The sequence below is a fragment of the Anser anser genome (genome assembly GCF_964211835.1).
Source record: "Anser anser genome assembly, chromosome: 11".
Classification (NCBI taxonomy): domain Eukaryota; kingdom Metazoa; phylum Chordata; class Aves; order Anseriformes; family Anatidae; genus Anser; species Anser anser.
Genome location: NC_139732.1, coordinates 21,975,525 through 21,994,224, shown reverse-complemented (window position 1 = coordinate 21,994,224; position 18,700 = coordinate 21,975,525). Strand labels below are relative to the sequence as shown.

General features: G+C 46.7%; 1 protein-coding gene and 1 long non-coding RNA gene across 2 annotated transcripts in view; both read left to right on the top strand.

Annotated features, from left to right (window-relative positions):
- The first annotated feature begins 353 nt into the window (after nt 1–353).
- Nucleotides 354–18,700, top strand: part of ZCCHC14 (zinc finger CCHC-type containing 14) — a 54,596-nt gene continuing 36,249 nt past the window's right edge. Inside the window, exons 1-2 of the mRNA XM_083851609.1 lie at nt 354–1,563; nt 14,407–14,530. Coding sequence (XP_083707735.1) covers nt 1,000–1,563; nt 14,407–14,530 — 688 coding nt within the window. The 5' untranslated portion in view covers nt 354–999. The remainder of the gene's footprint in view (nt 1,564–14,406; nt 14,531–18,700) is intronic.
- LOC310905401 lies at nt 1,570–8,444 on the top strand. The gene is made up of 2 exons (XR_014588990.1): nt 1,570–4,335; nt 5,343–8,444. It is a non-coding gene; the product is annotated as an uncharacterized lncRNA (long non-coding RNA).

Here is an 18,700-nt window from a genome sequence, read left to right as displayed (position 1 = left end):
CCAAGTCAGTCAGTCAGGATGGGGCGCCCTGAGGGGACAGCAGGGCCAAGCCCTGCCCGGAGGTGGGAACACACCAGGAGCTGCTCAGGCACAGCCCCGGGCCAGGGCCCATCACCACAGGCCCGGCCTCGTCACCGCAGCCGCCGGCGGGGCCGGCCCTGTCGGTCACGGCCTCTGCCCGGCCCCTCAGGGACCGCCCCGGGGCTGAGCCCTGCCCCCTCCGCCCCGCCGCACCCAACCGCCGCCGCCGAGCGGCCCCACACAAAAGGCGGCCGTTCCCGCCCCTCCCCTATTTAACGGCCCCTCCAGCCAATCAGCGCCGGGAGGAGGGGCTAAACCCCACCGATCGACCCCCTCGGAGGACGGGAGGCGGGGAGGAGCGTGCCGCCGACCAATCGCCGCCCGCGAGTAGCGCCCTCGTCCAATGGGCGGCGCGGTGGGCGGGGCCTGGCGGCGGGGTCAGGCCGGGAGTGGAGGCGCTCCGCCGCTCCTTTCTCTCTCTCCCCTTCCCTCCGCTCCGCTGCCGGCGCGGGCCTGCTCACCGCGGGATCCCTCCGCCGCGGCCCGGCGGGGCGTGTGCGTGCTGCGGCCCCCGCGGTGCACCTCCGCCCGCTCGCCGCTTACCGGCCGGGGACTACTTCCCGCGGCCGCCTCGCTGCGGGACGGGGCCGGGCCCGGCCGGGGGATGGCGGCGAGCGGCTGAGGCCGGCGGCCGCCCCGCTAGGGACCGGGAGCAGGCGGCGGAGCCCCGCTCCGGGCCCTGCCAGCCGGGAACCCCGCGGCAAGGCCGCGCGGCGGCGGCCGCCTCGGGGGGGGGGCCCGGCCCGGCCCGGCCCGGCCCTGCCCGCCGCCGGGGGCTGCCCCTCACCGCCGGGCCCCCTGGGCCCCCCTCGGCGAGGAGGGGGCCGGGCGGGGGCTGCGGGCCTGCGGGTTCCCCTCGGGGCTCTGCCCGCGGCCCCCCGGGCGAGCTCGGTGCGGGCCGGGGGCCGTCGGAGCACGATGGTGGAGAAGCGGTGCCCGCGGCTGCAGCGGGACGGGGTGTACCGGTGGTTCTCGGAGCTGCCGTCGCCTCAGCGCGTGGAGTTTCTCTGCGGCCTCCTGGACCTGTGCATCCCCCTGGAGCTGCGCTTCCTGGGGGCCTGCCTGGAGGACCTGGCCCGCAAGGACTACCACTCGCTGCGCGACTCGGAGATCAAGGCCAACAACCCCGCCGACCTGGGCAGCCTGACCAACCTGACGGACGAGGTGGTGCGCAGCAAACTTCTCGTCTCGCTCGCCCTGCTGGGCTCTGCCCACCGCGAGGCGGCCGGGGTGCTGTTCCGCACCCTCACGCACATCGACTCGGTCATCAACAACTATGGGCTGCAGCTCAACGAGGGCCGCACGGGGGACGAGTTCCTGTTGCTCTTCACCATGGCATCCAACCACCCGGCCTTCAGCTTCCACCAGAAGCAGGTGCTGAGGCAGGAGCTCACCCAGATCCAGAACATCATGGCCAGCACCAGCAAGAACCCCAGCACCTCTGCCCTCAACACCATGGCAACCTACCCTGGCTGCCACAAGGTGGGTATCCGGCTTTCCCGTGCCGCCGCGGCCTTGCTGCGGGGCGCTCGGTGCCTTCAGCCAGGATTTTAAACCTCCCTTCTTCCTCCTGGTGTGCAGGCGTTCCGGTAGTAAATGGCAGCCTGGGAGGCTGGCAGAGATTGCTCGCCTGGATATGGTGATGGGGGCGGTCAACGGCAGGTGAAATAAAAGGGGCGCGTGGAGTTTTTGCAGGCTCGTGGCACTCGTTGGGAAGGGGTTCCCAAAACGATGGCCAGGCAGCGGCGTAAACGTTAACTGACTGCTTCTGGCCGTGCTTCTGCTGAGGGGGCTGCCCTGCCGGTTGCATGGAAGACCAGCAGTTTATTAGGGGAGATACACATCTAATGTCTCTGGACGTTGGAGCGAGCATCTGGTTAAAAATTTCCCTCGAAGTTGGAAGGGAGAGTCAGCTTTGGAAGTAGCTGTCCAGTGGCAAAGGCGTCTTGCTGGGTCTGGGTTTTGGTTAGGCAAATGCGATGGCCAACGGTTAGGGTTTGACGCTGAACTTCAAGAAACGCGGTGGTTGTCTGTCATCGCGGATCTCCCCGTTATTGATCCTGGTGTCAGTGGTTCGCCATCATTAACTTGCTGTGCGTTCATTCAATTGCCAGCAATTAAGCCAGGCAGTAACGTTTTAAGACGTGCTGTTAGCCATGAGATACGTTACCGACCACTTAAGTGCTCTTAGCCTGCTACCAATTAGGGAGTCAACCCGGCTCATTGACTGAATTTAACCTGCTTTAAAGTTCAAACCGAGTCCCAAGGCAGTGGGTGCGTGTGATCAGCTAACGGGCTGCAGCTTTTGAGGATGTCCTGACTCAGCCAGCAAATAACCGGTTACCCTTCCGTCGGGAAAGGTGCGGTATACCTGAGGGCTACCGAAATCCCCGTATTGCAATATTATCCTGAATAAAGCTGTTGCTGAGGGCTCGGTGCGGGTTCCTTTCAAGTTAGGAATCAAGTCTGCCTGAGATGAATTTATGCTTCCCCGAATACAAATTTTCTTCCGTTTTTATGTTTTTTGGTGCTGCTGCTTGAAGTTTAAACTTTGGATGAGTGTTATTAAACTTACTGTTTGTCCTTTTATCTTCCCCTCCTGCGTCTTTAAACGGTGCTTGTTTCTGACCCTTTCTTTTAAGGGGAAAGAAGAACAGAGTGTGGGAATGCCTCTCTATTCAGTTTAAGCCTGCATGTGAATAAAATATAGATGGAAAGACTACTTCGTGCAGGACGTAAAAGGGTATAATTAAAACCAGAACGAGCTTCCTTACAGACAGCTAACTACTTGCAACTTCCCTTATTCAAAAGATGCGTGGACCGTGGGTTTGAAAGGGAAGATTGAAAATGACTTGGGAGTTTTCCCAAAATAAGACGAGCAAAAAAGATGAAATTGCACAGGCAGCAATGCTTTTTCGGAGTATCCTTTCAAAGCTTCCGAAATAGTGCTCGTTCTGTGTGGCTGAAACACTCCGGCGCTATTTAAGTCAATCTAAGATGGACGGAGAATCCATCCTCCCATTTCTCCTGCCAGCAGGAAAGTGCACGGTACAGTCACTTGCTTGTTTTTTCTTCTGAGCACGTTGAAGGGTTGTCTCTTAAATACACTTTTTTTTTTTTGTAACTTGTCTTGAAGAAAACCGGTAGCTAAATATAGACCGAGTTCAGAGGGAAGCAGAAAAGGTGATTTTGCTTTCCCTCTCTTGAATGTGCGTTTTGTTTGCACAGATGCAGATTTCCTTTTTTAAAGGTTGTTGAACTTTTTAGATGTTGATAGCTGGGTGATTTTGCTACTTTTAGAGTAAGCAGTTGGCTTGCAACGCAACTTGGATGAAGTAAGTGGAAAAAAACAATGTCTTTCTCCATTCAGCCCTGTTTAAATATGCACAAATAAATTCCAGCGCCGTGCGCTTGGATCTTGTGATGTTACCAAGTTATGTTGTGACAATACTTGTGTTGTAACATCACCTAGAGAAAAACAATGCAGATGTCAAGAGAAAGTGAGCTGCCCTGGGCTGCCGCCTGCCAAGTCCCGCGCTCTTCGTCCTCGTCAGAGCTGGAGGAGAATTTCTTCCCTGGAGCCAGCGCTTTCTCGTCACTCTCGCTGCTTTACTACAGCTTGAGCTACGCTGAGCTGATCCCTGCAGTCAGCGCCGTGCGTAGGGTTGTGTGAAGGCTGCTCCTGAATTCTCGAGTGCGAGTCTGTTCGAGCTCAGCCTTTGGAAGGGAGCTGGAGAAGCGGTCGCTGCTTGAGGTCCTGAGAAACTTTGGGGAGCTGGATGTGCAATGGCGTGCCAGTAGGGAGCTCTTTGTGACCAGGGCTGCTTATCCTTCAGCATTTCCCTTGTGCTGAGTGTGGGAGTAGGGACTGATGTCTGTGTGATTACCTGTTTCTCTGTGTAACTAGAGGTCTGTTCAAATTCTCGATGAGTTACATGTAACGTGCTTTTTTTTTTTCAGGGAGAAGTGACAAAAAACAAAGTGACAAAAGGTTCTGAACAGTGCTCTTCGTTCACTTTGCGGAAACAAATTGAAACGTTCTCCTTCTGCAGTCCATCCTATTAAAATCTGACCCAGCTTGGTCTGAGCTACAGCTTTTTTCCAAAGGATTGCAGCTTGCAATCCTCCTTCCGTCTCTCATCTCTTTCAAATATTACAGTAACGTCTCTCCAAAAATACTGTGTATAACGTAGTCAGGTGCGACCCCTCGATACAGAATTACTGCACAGATGTCATGATTCAAGTTGCTTTGGGGTAGGTAACAGCCCTTCAAGTTGGTTAGCGATGCAAATCGCTGCTTTTTTGTTGCCTGGCTGCTGCAGTTGCTGAACGCAAGGAGACTCGAAACAGCTGCCATCAATTTTTGGTTTAACTTTTGATTTAACTGTACAGGAAAAGATGGCTCTAAGTAGGTCAGTAATTATTAGGTTCACGGTTTCTGCTTGATAGTACAAAGTGAGCGTGAAGTTTCTCCGAAGTGGGGAGAACACTGCCCTCTGTGCAGCAGAGAACAGTTTTAGTCTGTGTCAGAAAATGACAACTTCTGCCCCTTGTCCAGCATTTTCTCTTGGTTTTGGGTGGTGTTAATGCTTGTGTGACTTGAGGCGTGCATTCTTCAAACTTCTTCTGTATAGGCATAAAATCCAGGCTTGCTGTACGTTTTTTAGAAACTGAAATGGTGCAAATTGTCTTCAGATGAAGCCCAGGCATACGTCTCAAGAACCTTTTAAACCCTTTGTTCCTATGATTAACCATAATGGGTTTATTTTTTAACCGAAAATGTTGCAACTGGGAGTTTTCAGGCCGTTCCTGTGCCTCGCAATGTCTTTATTCAGCTGTCTTTGGTACCTTTGCCACAGAGGCAGAGTGCTTTTCTTGTCGGCAGCCAGAGGCTGGCATCTGAAGGCTCACTTGTGTGGCGCTGGGAGCTGCAGGCAGCTTCTCTCTTCGTAGAGCTGGAGCTGGACGTGTTGGAGCAGATCACAGCTGGGAGCCAAATGTCTCCTGCCACACGTGCGTGCGTCCAGCTGCTGGGACAGCAAATGGTCGCTGCTGAGTTGGTGCCCCACAGGGAGGGGAGAAGTCTCAAAGGTGTCTCCAAACATCTCGAACCACCCATTCAGATTTCTGCCCTGTACAACTTGTCAATGAACGCCTTATTTTTTAACTGTGGGTAAAAATGTAGGGTTTATTCATTCTTGGTCGTTTTTTTGGGCTGTAGCGATGCTGTCTTTACACAACCCCTTACTCTTGTCTTGTAGATAATGAACACCAGGACCTACTTGGACTCTGGAAATCATCTAGACGTGATAGGAATCTCTGCATGGGCTGCTGTTTTCTGTCAGGTCTAGTATCAGCTAGTAACGCTGAGGACATCTCTCCCAGAAAAAGAGGGGAAGAGATTTGTGAATCTGCCACCTTGTGTTGCTTAATCCGCTCAGTAAGGCCGTTGTGTAAAAGCAAGGGAAGTGAGTGAAGCTTTGGCCCCTTAGCTCCTGCTCTGCTGGCTGTGAGCTCCCCGGCACAGTCAGGGCAGCGGTCTGGTTGTGGCTTCGGCTGCAGAAGCAGGGTCATAAATAGCAGGAGGTCGGAGCGCTTGTTTGCAGCTGAGAGGAAATAGGAGTCAGTGACACTGCACTTCGTGGCTGTTTCGGGTTGAGGTCTTGTGAATGGGAAGAGGGGCTCCTGCCCAGTCAGCTTCCAAATACTGCACCCATGTCTATTTCCAGTTTATAGCATAAGATGCTATTTTTCACCTGTGTTAATTCCGTAGGCTCATCTAAAACCTAGAAATAACTGAAGGGTGGGGGCTGGAGCTGTGCAGAGCTGGTGGTCTGTTCCATGTACCTTCACTGTTTTCTCGGCACCGTTTGCTGCTGGTGATTCAAGTTCCATCTTCAAAAAATCCCCGGATTTTTATTTCATCTGTGGAATGATGAGCTGGAAAAACACTGCTTGGTAGGTCGGAGCAGAGTCCTTACAGCCCTCGCAGAGTAAGCAGTCCAGCTGTTAAGTGATCTGTCAAGTGCCATTATGGCTTTTAAGCTAGCTTTATAGGGATGGAATAAATGATGGAAAAACTAAATTTTAGCTTCCTGACCAAGAAAAGGTATTTTACAGCTTTAGTAGATTACCACATTAATAGCAATTGCTAGCTAGAACTAGGTGTTTATTCATCGATACCAGTAGGTCTGTAGTTGCTCTCTTAGGAATGATTGCATTTTCAAAAAGAGGTGAAACTCAAACTGAGGAGCTCCAGAGGCAGGTCCTGCAGCTTCCAGCTGGTGATGGGTCCAAATCCTTCCTGGGTGTTTAGTGTTCTGGGTGCTTGAGGCAACGTGGATCACGCACTCCTACTGATCCTCCAGTTAGGGAATGCGAGGCTTCCAGTTCTGGCTAATTTCTCACCGGTACCCTTGTTTGGAAGTTGTATACAGCTTGGTTAAAGTGATTCGGTCTTGGACCTGCGATGATTTCAGAAATGAGCTTAAAATATAAGGGAATCCTTGGAAGACAGTGGTCTCATGCAGTAACGGTATTCGCTACCACCAAATTAATTTTCCATAATCATACGATGTTGTATGATGGACTTGATTTTGAGACTATAAATGAGCGTGCTTGGAAAATGGACTTCACATCCAAAGATCAGGGGCAGAGCAGCCAAAAAAAAAAAAACCCACCACACTTGTGTTGAGCTAATAATGTTTTTTCCGTGAGCTGTTTTCCCTTTTTTTTTTTTTTGCGCAGGCTGAATGAAGTTTTGTTTTAGGCGAGCGTTCCACTTCGCTTTTTATTTACTCTTCTCCAGTAATGACCTGGTAAGTGTCAGTTGTCAACCAGACGACGCTGAAGTAGGCCTCATCTCGTGTGGAACAGAAAAATGCCTACCAGGAGGTGCTGTGCGTTTTGAACCTGATTGAAGCAGCGCACAGGCTGTGCGCGGATCCTGCTGGGAAAAGCAGAGCCAGCAGCAGCTAACCGCACCTAACAGGCATGCCAGTGTCTGACTTCAAAGGTGCTGAACAGCATCCTTGTTTGGGAGTATTTAACTGTATGGTTTAGGGTTTTTTTTTTTAAAAAAAAAAAAAAAGCTTGAATTGCTAAAACTGAGCTCCTGTGATCGTTTAGGTAGTTATTAGGTACAGGCAGTGCCTGTTTCCAGCAGGCTGGAGCTCTGCGTGTTCCCTGGGACTTCTCAGTGCTGCCGTACCTGTGATAATTCTCTTACACGTGCTGTGGCGAGGAGCAATTTAGTCCCATTGCCGTGATTATCCAGTAATAGGCGTTTGAAGGGATAAACTTTTTAACAGGTGTCCAGGCCGATATGGTGTTTCAGGATTTTTGCAAATAGCTCCAGTAGTCCAACAATAAGATCAATTGCTTAATTAAAATTAAGCTCTTACTCGTAGAGACCTGCCAAATCACGATGATAAATAGTAAAAGTGAACGCTTCTTGTGTGTAATATGAATTCTTTTCCGTGAGCGGTTTTGTTATTTAGGTGGATGCTGAGGAGGGGAAGGAGGGGAAAATCCAAGTCGGTGGACGTGACTTGTCAAATTGCTTCTGCCAACCTCGTTAATTTGGCGATGCTGCAGAGGAGACCGGAGTGACAACGAACAGTTCTACCAGGGAAATGCTTATGGCCTTGTTGCTTGGACTGCACTCCCGCAGATCTTAGAATTGCCTCTGCCTATCCTTTTTCCTCCAAATACACGTCCTGGCCCCGTGGTGGCAGTTTCCCACCCCTGCAGTGGCAACAAAAGCTCAGCAGCTCCAGGTCAGCAGCGTTGACATTGTAAAGGCACATGGCATCAAGGACAAAGGACATGTATAGCAGGTTGGCCCATGCTGCACTCTGAATCCTTGGGAAGTTTAAGGTAATCTTCCCTTCTGGTGACTGCTTTTAGCTTTTGGGAGCATTCAAGTGACGAGGCAGGGATGTACTGGTACATCAGTGCTGGGATGTCGAGCAGGATGGGTTCCAAGGGCTGACTGTAAGGAGGTACGTGTTTTGGTTTTGAGGTCTTTTTGATGGTTGCTTGGTTTGTAAGATTCAAATTTGAATTGTTTTCCTTCAAAGCAAAAAAGAAAACACCTATCTTGTCATCTGTCTCCTCTGAAATACGCAAGGTGTGCCCCAAGGCTAGAATTGAAGAGCCCTGCGCTAGCGGTGTGGGTGAGCTGCTTGGACTCACGTCCTGCTCAGTCAGTTACAGCAAACCGTGGAAGATCAGGTAGATGAAACAGGCTGTTTTGTAGCTTACTAAACTAATACTTTTTTGTTGTTGTTTTCTTTCTGAGTTTTTCCCATCAGAGTTGAAGCTTTAACTCACAGAGCATCTCTTAAGCAGGAAATCCCCCATCCTCTGCCTGTTTGGCAAGCTCCTGTGGTTAACTATTGGAAATTGCATAGGGGTAGCAAAAAATGCTGCGTTAGCTAAAAGTGAAGAGTTCTGAAACTACACTGCGCTGCTTTGTTTGTTTGGCTTATGGGGTAAGTGCTCATCTTTGCACAAAATAGTTGCCAGGTGTCCTTATGTCCTTAAGTGTTCCTTATGGCTGTCTCAAATGGCATTCAAACACAGCACAATGTAATTGAAGTCCAGTTACTGTGCAGCAGATTTATATTCCTAGTATTAAAGTATTCATAATTCTTTAAGCAAAGGATTTTTTTTAGTGGAACTCAGTCTATAAAATACAATTCCGGCTTTTTCGGTCCATCTGCTCTAGTGAATTTGTAGTGGAGCCTTGTAGCAGGTGCGTGATTATCCTGTAGTATTTAAGTACTGCATGCCTCATTTCATTCCAGTAATAGTCTCATAGGACAAAAGCAACCAATCTATTATCCTATTTTATTGTGAAGAGCCTCTTCACCCTTTTGAATTCAAAGATGGATACCTTTTTTTACCAGCTTCCTATGAGAATAGGTGCGGGACCTTTTGTTTCTGTTGAAAAACAGGGACGCATCTGACCTGATTGTGCCTGGTGCTTCTTTTTGATGGACACCCTCAGAACTGCGTGAATTTCTAGCATGCAGCACTTCCAGCTGCATTTAGGTTCAACAAAGCAACAAAACGCATCCAAATTTGTGTCGAGGACTTCATGAGGTATGTGAAAAGTTGGGTGCCTGTGGGTGTTCCTTAAACATTCTTGGGAAGATCAGCAAGACCCTGGAAAAGGCGAATTTCTTAAAATTTTGTGAGTTCTGGTGTGAGAGCACGCAGGTATTCGCGCACAGAAGTAGAAGCAGAACTGGTGCCTGAGGCTGTGGTTTCACAGGCAGCTGGGCACACTAATGGCTTGTTGCTGCTCCATCCTGCTCCTTCTGGTTTTGCAGTCTCACTCGCTTTTGGGCTGCACATCCCTGCGTTGCTCGCTGTTCTCTCTGGCTCAGCCTTAATCTATTGAACAATCTCATGCGTTGGCAGACTGACACTGGAGTGTTAGCAATGCATTTTTTTTTTTCAAATGGTTTGGGAACCTGAGTTACATATCTGCGTTGGCAAATAGCTAATCTGCCTAAGCATGCAGGGGCAGGGGCTGTATCCTTGCCATCAAGCTTCTGCTGGAGCGTTAAAGACCTCGGTGTTAACCTCAAACTAAGCTGCTGTTAATACTCGCTAATATGAAACTTGCAGGAGTCAATGGAGTTGAATTCGGTATCCCAGTTCCTGGGTGCATTCTTGCGTGTTATCTGCTCCGGCCTGAAACACGAGGGCCAATTTTAACTGTGAAAAGCATTTTTGAGAGGGGAGTTCCAGGGGCAAGCAATGGCAGACGCGCTTCTCTGTTGGACTTTCCCTGTACTTCGCTGGCCATTTTTGAAAACCAGCCACCACGTGAACAACTTTTCCTGCAGAATGAATTGGAGAATGTGATCCTGTGTGGCTTTCAGCTGCAGCCATCACATCTTGCTTAACTGACTTTGTTCTTAAAGCTTGTTCACTTTTTTCCCATGTAATGCATGACCCAGATTTCATGCCTAAATAGGTATAGAAAACGGTATTTTATCCCACTTAATTTTTTTGAGCGAGTTCTGCACACAGATCCTATATCATTGTTTGCTTGAATTATAGGTCAGGTTACATTGTAGGTAGCAAGCCATGTTGATTTGTTAGTGTTGGCTCCATTTCAAACTAAGTCAGCAAAGACTTTGCTATTAAACCATATATTTTCTGCGTTCTGTTTAGTTATTCTTAAAAGGAACGCGTAATTGTTTTGGTTTTAAAAAAAATAATAATTCTCACCACATTAAGTTTGACCTCTATCAATCCTGTTCTTTTTATGAAAGGCTTTCCTATATGAAATAGCTGCTAGGCGCTGTCCCTGGGGAGCACAGCTAACACTTACTGAGTCTGGCTTCAGAGATTTTGCCTTTTTTGTATTGACTTCAGCTGTTCTTCTGTCTTCCTGGTGGCAGAGCCCAGTTGAGGCAGCAGTCGCTGAAAGAGAAACGGCACCTGCTGAGGTGGCTGCTCCTGGTCGTTTTGTTATGTGGTCTTTGCTGCCTGCTTTCTGCTGGGTGAAGGATTTAGGAGAGCTTTCCAGAACCTGCTTGCTCTTTCCTAAGAAAAATCTGTGCCCGTTGGTGCATCTGATGCCGAGGAGGAAATCACTGCACTCTGCCGAAAAACGCGTTTGGCGGTCAAAAAGGGAAAAATGTGATAATGGTTGAAGGTCTGGCCGTGACTTCTGATACCTTGACATACTTGATATCCTCAGCCCGCGAGTCCAAAACAGTCGTTTCTGTTCCTGGCTAACCGCTGGGGGCTTTGGGAGCAATCTGATCTGGGGTGCGTGGTGGGAAGGATGCGCTCGTCGCAGCCGGTGGCAGCTTTGCTGATGTCTTCACTACTATGGAGCATGAGGCACAGAAGAATTTGGGCTGAACCTCAGCCAGTCATTGGGGATGATGAATTTTTCTTTGTTATTTTTGAGCGTGGCTACTGCTTTAGCTTGAAATTCAAGAGACAGGCTAGCTTTTTAATCTGGAAAATCAAAATTTATCTGTGAGCCAGGTGCTTTGCTATGGAGGGAGTGTCACAAATGTAGAGTTAAGTAAAAGAAGGCTTAAGCATCTCTTCCGCACCCATTTGAGTGCATCTTCTGGAGTCACTGGGTGAGCCCACAGGCCACTGATGTCGAGACAAGCTGTGAATAACCTAATGAAGGAGGGGATGTGTGTGTCACAGGGCTCTTCTCCCCTCCCTTTGCAAAACGCAGTCCAAAGTCTTGAAATAGGTGTAGTGAAGAATCTTTTATTGCTTTATCTCTCCAGGATTGCTGTTGTATCTGATTAGTCTTCATGGCCTGTTTCTGCTAATGAGCTCAAAAAGAATTTCATTTGAAAATCCGGAGTCCTCTCTTCAAACGTCTGATGCTGTGACCCCTTAGACCTTGAATGATTTGTGACTGTTTCTGCTTTTATAGGAGGTCACTTCTGTGGTTTTGTGGAGATATACAGCCTGCCTATTTCTGTCTTCTGTGAAAGTTAGTGCCTTACTGCGGACTCTTACTGCTTGAGAAAACAAGCCTTTAGCAGTTCTGGAACAGCAGATCCTTATTCTTTAATGGCATCCTGTCTGTCTTCAGAGACGTTAGAGCCTAAAAGGTCCAAAGCTCAAACCCCGAAGCTCACCGGAATGCCCTGCTTTATTTAGAAACCAGTGCCTTGTTAGAAATTCTGTTTTTAATCAGGAGTTGGTGCTCAGCCCAAGGCAGGGGTTACAGCAGCGTTTAGATACGGTGGATATTCCTCCTGGAAGTTGTCTGAAATTGAGTTTCTGCAGTTTGGTTCGGTGAAGTCCTTCCTGGGCATCTACTGTTAATCTTTCACGAGTGTTCCTCCCAGCCCTCCAAGGACAGTAACTTCAGCAGTTCACAGCTGATGGATTGTTCCCGTGTTTTGCTTGGCCTCCTTTTATATAAAAAAAAAAAAAAAAAGCTGTTATATCTTTGGAAATAAATCTCCGATTTGCGAAATATTTTTCATTAATTCACTTTTCGTAAACAAATCCAAACCTTCGCGATATTGGTATGTTTAAGTCAGTGGAAAAAATGATTTGCAGCCTGGAACAAAAGTTTTGAGCAGGCGGAGATTCGCTTGGTTATAACACCATTCAGCTCGCTAACGAAGGGCTCCATTTGGAACTAATCAGAGCTTTGTGATTGTTCTAGGCCAATTTGAAGCTGCTTTGCTTTGATGTGTGCCTGAATCCGAAAGTATATGAGCTCAGTCAGGACATATGGGCTAAATTAATCTCTACCGAGCACACAAAAATTAAATCTTCATGGAAAGAATGGGAGGTTATTTATAAACAAAATGCGAATTTCCAACTGCACGTGATGCTTATTGTAGGGACAGTGGAGAGAAGGGAACACAAGATATCTACTAATATATTGTGATGAAAACTGCTTGTTTAGAGACTTTTCTGAAACCACATGCCTATGTTCTTATTCGCTTTCAAGTATAATTTTTATTTGCTGATAGTTCTGAATGCTTAGGATCTGGTTATTTAGGATAACATAGTCTTGCCTGAATCTCATTTTTGAGCTTTCTCCGATATTTAGTTGCCCTTCTGAATCCTTCCCTTGCCAGGAGGACGGCGGTGACATTGCTCAGCCCGCTGGAACTTCCCCTCAGCAGCAATCCGCTGGAGTGAGTTTAATGAGCTCCAGGAAAGAAACAGTGTGAGATAAGCTCTTTGGAAAAGGCTGACTTTGGCAAGGAGATTTAAATTATCTCCCCATTCCTTCAAGCTTAACGTTTAATTGGTCGTCTTTTTAATGCGCAAGCTTGATGCTAGGTTTTTCTTATTGGTGAAAAACTGCTAGAGAAGTGTACAAATAAACTTTTTGGATCAAAAAAGCACACTGAAGGTGCTGAAGGGGGTCAGGTGCTTGTAATCCTGCATTCTTCTGATGCTCAGCTGTCTTTCTGGATTGATTTCTTTGGTGCATTTGTAAGTTTTTTTTATGAATGCATGTATACGAAATCTTCCACTCGTGCCCCTGCCTTAAAATGTGCATGCAAGTCTATAAATGTCAGCCTTTAAATGGAGCTTACAATAGCTAATTGTATAAAATCAGGGATGTGCTATTTTTGACTCGCATTGTGTGTTCTGACTGATGTCAATCTGTAAGGCTGATGGCGGGGTGAGCAAAGGATTGTTTTAAGTGTACATCGTCCCAATTAACCAGGGTCCGAGTGAGCCGGGTTGGATGCAGGGAACTAGTCTTGGTATTAGTTACCATCAGCAAAGGGTGGCTTGTATCAGGATGCACTCTTTCTCCTGTCATTTGTGAAAGGCTGAAATCCCCGTTCAGTTCTAATCACAGCTCTGCGTGCTATAGGATTTCACGTTAATTCGAAATGTGGCAATTGAAACCCAAGCAATGCATTAGTATGAGTGCTTTTGGTAGCCTTAACTACCTCTTTACAGCACATTTCCCTCTTTCAGCTGCTTACACCCTTGTGTTCAGTACTGCTAACGTAACTGTTCATCCACTTCTGCTTTTCATTACCTAGAAAACAAGAGAGTAATTGCCGTGCTTATGAGGCAGGCGTTGAATGTTTTGCCACAAGTAATAGACGTTGTTGTGTTGCTGCATAATTGTGAATGGCCTTGTGGACAGCAGCTAAAGCGGGCAGTGTTCGGTTCTGCTTTTTCTAATGACTTATGTTTCTGCAGTTTTAAGTAATGGTGGAAATAGGTTTCTTATGGTAAATGCAGTTTATAAGGTACATATTAGGCCATGAAGTCTGTTCTGATGATGCAGCCCACTGCTCGGGCATCCTTTGTGCAATTCTTCCTTGAAATATGATTGTGATAGCAGTCTTTCAAATGGCAAAGACAAGAATTAGCTTTTCTCTAAATTGGACTTTGTTCCTCGCAATCCATGTGGAAATACTTTGAAATGCCTTCAGTCTGCATCTGTGCAGTTGGATGACAAAACGTGAAAATGACTGATGCTTTTCAGGAGCCCTTTTTCCCCGGGTTTTCTTGCTGAAGAGTTAAGAACTGCAGCGCAGAGAGGTTAATGGTCCTGCAATATCTCCGCGATTGACTGCTGTGTGACTATTGTTTAACAAAGAATTATACTATAAGTAGCTTTATAGATTATCTTGGCTAATCTAGATTTGTGAATAGCTGCTGACTAAAACAACTTCCCTGAACTGTTACTTGTGGAATATCAATAGTGACGCCGCTTGGTTTTGGAAGCATACATCTCGCTGCCTTCAAAGCAGCCCTGCTCACCCTGGAGGAACGTGCGGTGTTTGAGCACCTCGGTTTATTAAACTGGATTTTTGTTTTTCTTTCCAGGTCACTCCAAGGTCCGAGACCCCCATAAACAGTGTCAGTAACAGTTTGGAAAACGTCCTACATACATCAACACATTCCATTGAGGAGTCATTACCCAAGAGGCCTTCAGGGAAACACTCCAAAGGTTGGTCCTTTTCTGCATGCCTACTTCCCACGGGGGGAAAGAATTTCTATCTCTTTATGGCCACTGGCGTTACTTTAATCGATTGGAGACTGGAGTTTTGCTGCTGTAATTCTGGGTTGGGTTGAGCGAAGGAAGTCAGAAGGGCAGTTTTTAGGAAGTGTTGCAGTACCGGTGAAAAATGGTCAGCGAGAGACGAGTATGCTTATTCTGCTGGGAAATAAGCAGGAATGTTGCTTGTGGGTTGAAATACCAGCTGACCTCTCACCAAGTGTTATATTCTCAGAGTGAATCTCTGACGCTCCATCCCTCATCCTCATCTTAGCAGGTTATATCTTGGATGAAGTGTAGGGTGATGCATTGCGTTACTGAAGAGAAGGCGTTTAAAGCAGCAGCTAGGCTGCCACTTGCTGCTTCTTTACTCTTGGTTCCCAAGAATTTTTAAACAAGAAACTGGGGGAAGAAGAGGGGAGTATAGCAGAGCTTGAGCTTTTCTCAGCGCTCTTTTGCCCCCTTACTTCCAACCTCAAAACACTGAATGTTGGTACCCAATAAGTCTTTTATTTTTGACATGTTATATTGCTTACTGGCCTGGCTAAAAACAGGGCTTAAATTTGAGCTAGTAAGTATGCATTCGGTGTCTACACTCTGAGCTGTGATTATAAATATTAAAACATTTAGGTTAAACAAAAATGCTCTCGGTCACATCTTAATGCATTCAAAAAGCACTGTTAAGCGAGGATGTTCTTGAAACTGCAAGCTGCTGTTTGTGGAGTCGAGCTTCTGTGAACTCTTTGTAGGGTTAATAAAAATAGCTCTACGGTAGAATTAATTAATTAATGCAGGTGAAATCCACCGTCACATCAGCACTAGTACTTTGCCTTCAAATGTCATTATAAATATTGTCACAGACCACATAAATTGTTCCTTGATTTGCAGTTGCTTTTCAGAGTTTTGCTTCCTTGTCTGCCACTGCCTTGCTGCATAACCTTGCAAATAAAAATAGCTTAATACAATATACGCTTTGAAATTCTTGATCGTAATTTGTCTTCCACTTTGTGTGGAAGCAGAGAATCTGATACGGTTTGGAAACAGTTAAACATCCCAAGGAAATGTCGTTAACTTGCCTCCGCTGGACCTCCTTTTGTGACATACTCAACTATAATCCCAATAGCTGTAAGTAGCAATCATTTTTTTTACAGCAGAATAATGCTGTAAGTAGCTATTTCTCCAGCTGTAAAAGCTATCAGGATAGAAAAAAAATGCAACACTAAGCAGAAGCATGGCTAGGATGGTGGCTTTCATCTGATAAAAATAGGACAAGGTTCAACACTGTTTTCAGTTGTACTCAGTGATTGCTGTTCCAGTACTATATATGCCAAGATTAGTCATGGTACGCTGTGAAAATTAATTATGTTTTCCTCTGATCTGTTTTTCCCTTATAGGATACCTGCTTAGTTTTCAGGGACCGTAGTTTTTTTTAATTTAGAGATTGCCTTAGTGGTAGCTGGTAAGAGGAGCCGTGGAACAAATACAGTTGTTTTTAGTACCTGATACTCTGCTTTCTGGTTCACCGGCAGCAAAAATTACTTTTTTTTTGCTCCTGGATCTATGATAGTCTGTATGGTGGTTCTTCTTAAGGCTGGAGTAAAACTGAAGATTACTTGTCAGCCTGGGGCCACCACGGAGCTTCTACATGTTTCTAATTCTCTTAGCAAATAGCAATCTCTTAATTTAGTAGGATCTGCTAACTTTTTAACCTGGAGTGCATGAAATTCAGTTACAAGAATAGGGGTTGGACGGGTTGCTTGACCAGTTGCATAATTCCAAAACAAGACTCACTGGCAAATATCAACACATCTTGAGAGGACATTTTCTTGTTTGTGGCCAGAAATAGCGAGCTGTTTGAGTTTGTCGTTCTTGGCCAAGTACTGGAGCTGGAGGTGTCTCAGTTAAAAAGGCTGTGGCTGAGGCAGAAGAAAAATGAGAGGTCTCACTGAAGATGCACTTTCCGTTGTGTTGGATTAGAGACAGAGGTTGCATTAATCCGATGAATGGTTTTAATCCTGACGTGTGGAAATTCAGTGCTGTCACTTACTGTGGCTGTAGCAGAGCAGTGAGTAGCCTTGTAGTAGGCAAGGCATGAAAGCCATCAGGCACTGTGTTTTCCTTAATCCACACCTTGAAACTACCTTTTAGGTTCAAATATTTCATCTTTTGCCATGGGAAAGAGCTGAAGAACAGAGTATATGAGAGCTGAGTACCCTAACAAACTGGTGTAGGTCTGCATGCACGTGTGTTTGCATTAAGTGGCTGGCTGGAAGCATTCACGCGTGCTTCGCCTCGAAACTTGTCAAATACTCAACTTCTGAATAATCGCACCATCCTAGCTGCACTGGATATTGCTGTCTGGGGAACCAAATATTTAAAATGAGCAGCAGGCTGGGAGCCCATACACTGCACCTTTCATTTCGGGGCCCCTCTTTGGGATCACTCTCAGGCATTGGGTTGCTGGTGGGTTGTTGGGACTGGTGGCCCCTATATAGTAAAAGTCACCGATTTCTCTCTGCTGGTCATTCGGTCTCAGCTAAAGCCGTTTACTCTTCTGTACCTGTTGACATAAGCATGTCAGCAATCTGCTTTATCTGGGCTTGCTTTCATAAAATAAAGTTGAAAGATTGAGCCTGTGTAAGTTCTGTATCTGTCGGTACAGATGGGCATTGGCGTACAGTGGCGTAGGTCTTAGGAAGTCAAATAGCTGAACTTTGCAGTAGTAATGTGCTTTTTTCTTATTTATGGTCAGTGACTTTGGATCATTCGGATTTGTTTTCACAGATGTGGAAGTAATCTTAACTGGAGGTAGCTTTGGGAAGCGGAGCCCCTCAGTCCTCTCAGGGACTAGCTATCGTTTTTGTGCTTGTAAGCTGCAGGCAGGTTTATTTACAGGCTTGAAGGTATTGACAGATCTCGCTGGGCAAGGAGAAGTGAGGCAAATATGGGTACACTCCTGTGTTACATGTTATTGAGATTTCAGCAGGGATGTGTTGCTAGCTCTTTCTCTTTTCCCCCGTTTCCAAATTGCAGCGAGGTTTTAAATGTGCCCTTAACGCTGATCCAAACAAAGCCATGGGATCCAAATGCAAGTTGGGCATTTTTTGCATACTGGGCGAGCAGTGCCACGCCGTCCTCCTCGTGTTGCCTGAGGCTTTTTTCTCCGAGACTACAAGAACTGAAGTGGTGCAAACGTAGCTGCAGAAGGTGTCGATGTCTGCTTGATTCCAGTTTCAAAGATGAGATTTCATGCTTGAAATTGCTTGCCTGGCGGGCATGTACTTCCAGCAGCAGTGCAGCTGTGCAGGGGTGGTCCTTTCTGTAGGCAGCCTTGTGTTGCTGAGCACGGTGCAATGAAGTAAGCGGTCGTGGAGGGATTCTGACAAAGGCACTAAAGCTTGTCTTAAATTTAGGATTTTATTCCACTTTTTATAGGGAGCTACCTTAAAGCTTCTCTCCCAGTAGCAAGCGACCCAGGTGACTGAAGGAGGTCACTGGTTGAAAATAGGATATTAACGAGCAACTTTTGTTTTGCAGGCAATCCTGCTATGGTAGGGAATTTCAGTCCCTAAGCCAAAGTCCAGAAAGAGCTCGTTTGACCTATGGGAAGCCCCATTCACAGAGCTAATTTGTAACAAGCCTATGGATCTAAAGTTCTGACCTCCCGCGGCCATTCCCAAAGGAGAATAGCTATGGTAATCAAATCTGAATGGAAAATTCAGCTTCAAAAAAAAAAAAAGGCAATAGTAATTTCCTGTACACCAGAGATGTTATTAATTACTTACTGTAATGTTCCGAGCAGAGCGATTTGGCCATTACATGGATAGCACTGTAGGCAAGTAATACTTGGTGCATGTGACATTTCAGCAATGTATTATACGTGGTCAGTGACCACAGCATATTTTCCAAAAGCACAGTGGAATAAAGTACATTACACCAGATGTTGAAGTGCAGAACAAAAGAATCTTTCTTATAAAGGCGACGTAAGCTGTGCAGTGTTACAGTACGGATTGTTACTGCAATCTAGGGAGGCAATTTCTCCTAACGTTGGGTGAAATTTTGATTTGTCACAGCCCCTGTTCTGAATTTTCTGCAGTGAAAGTTCTCTGTTGGTATTTTTAA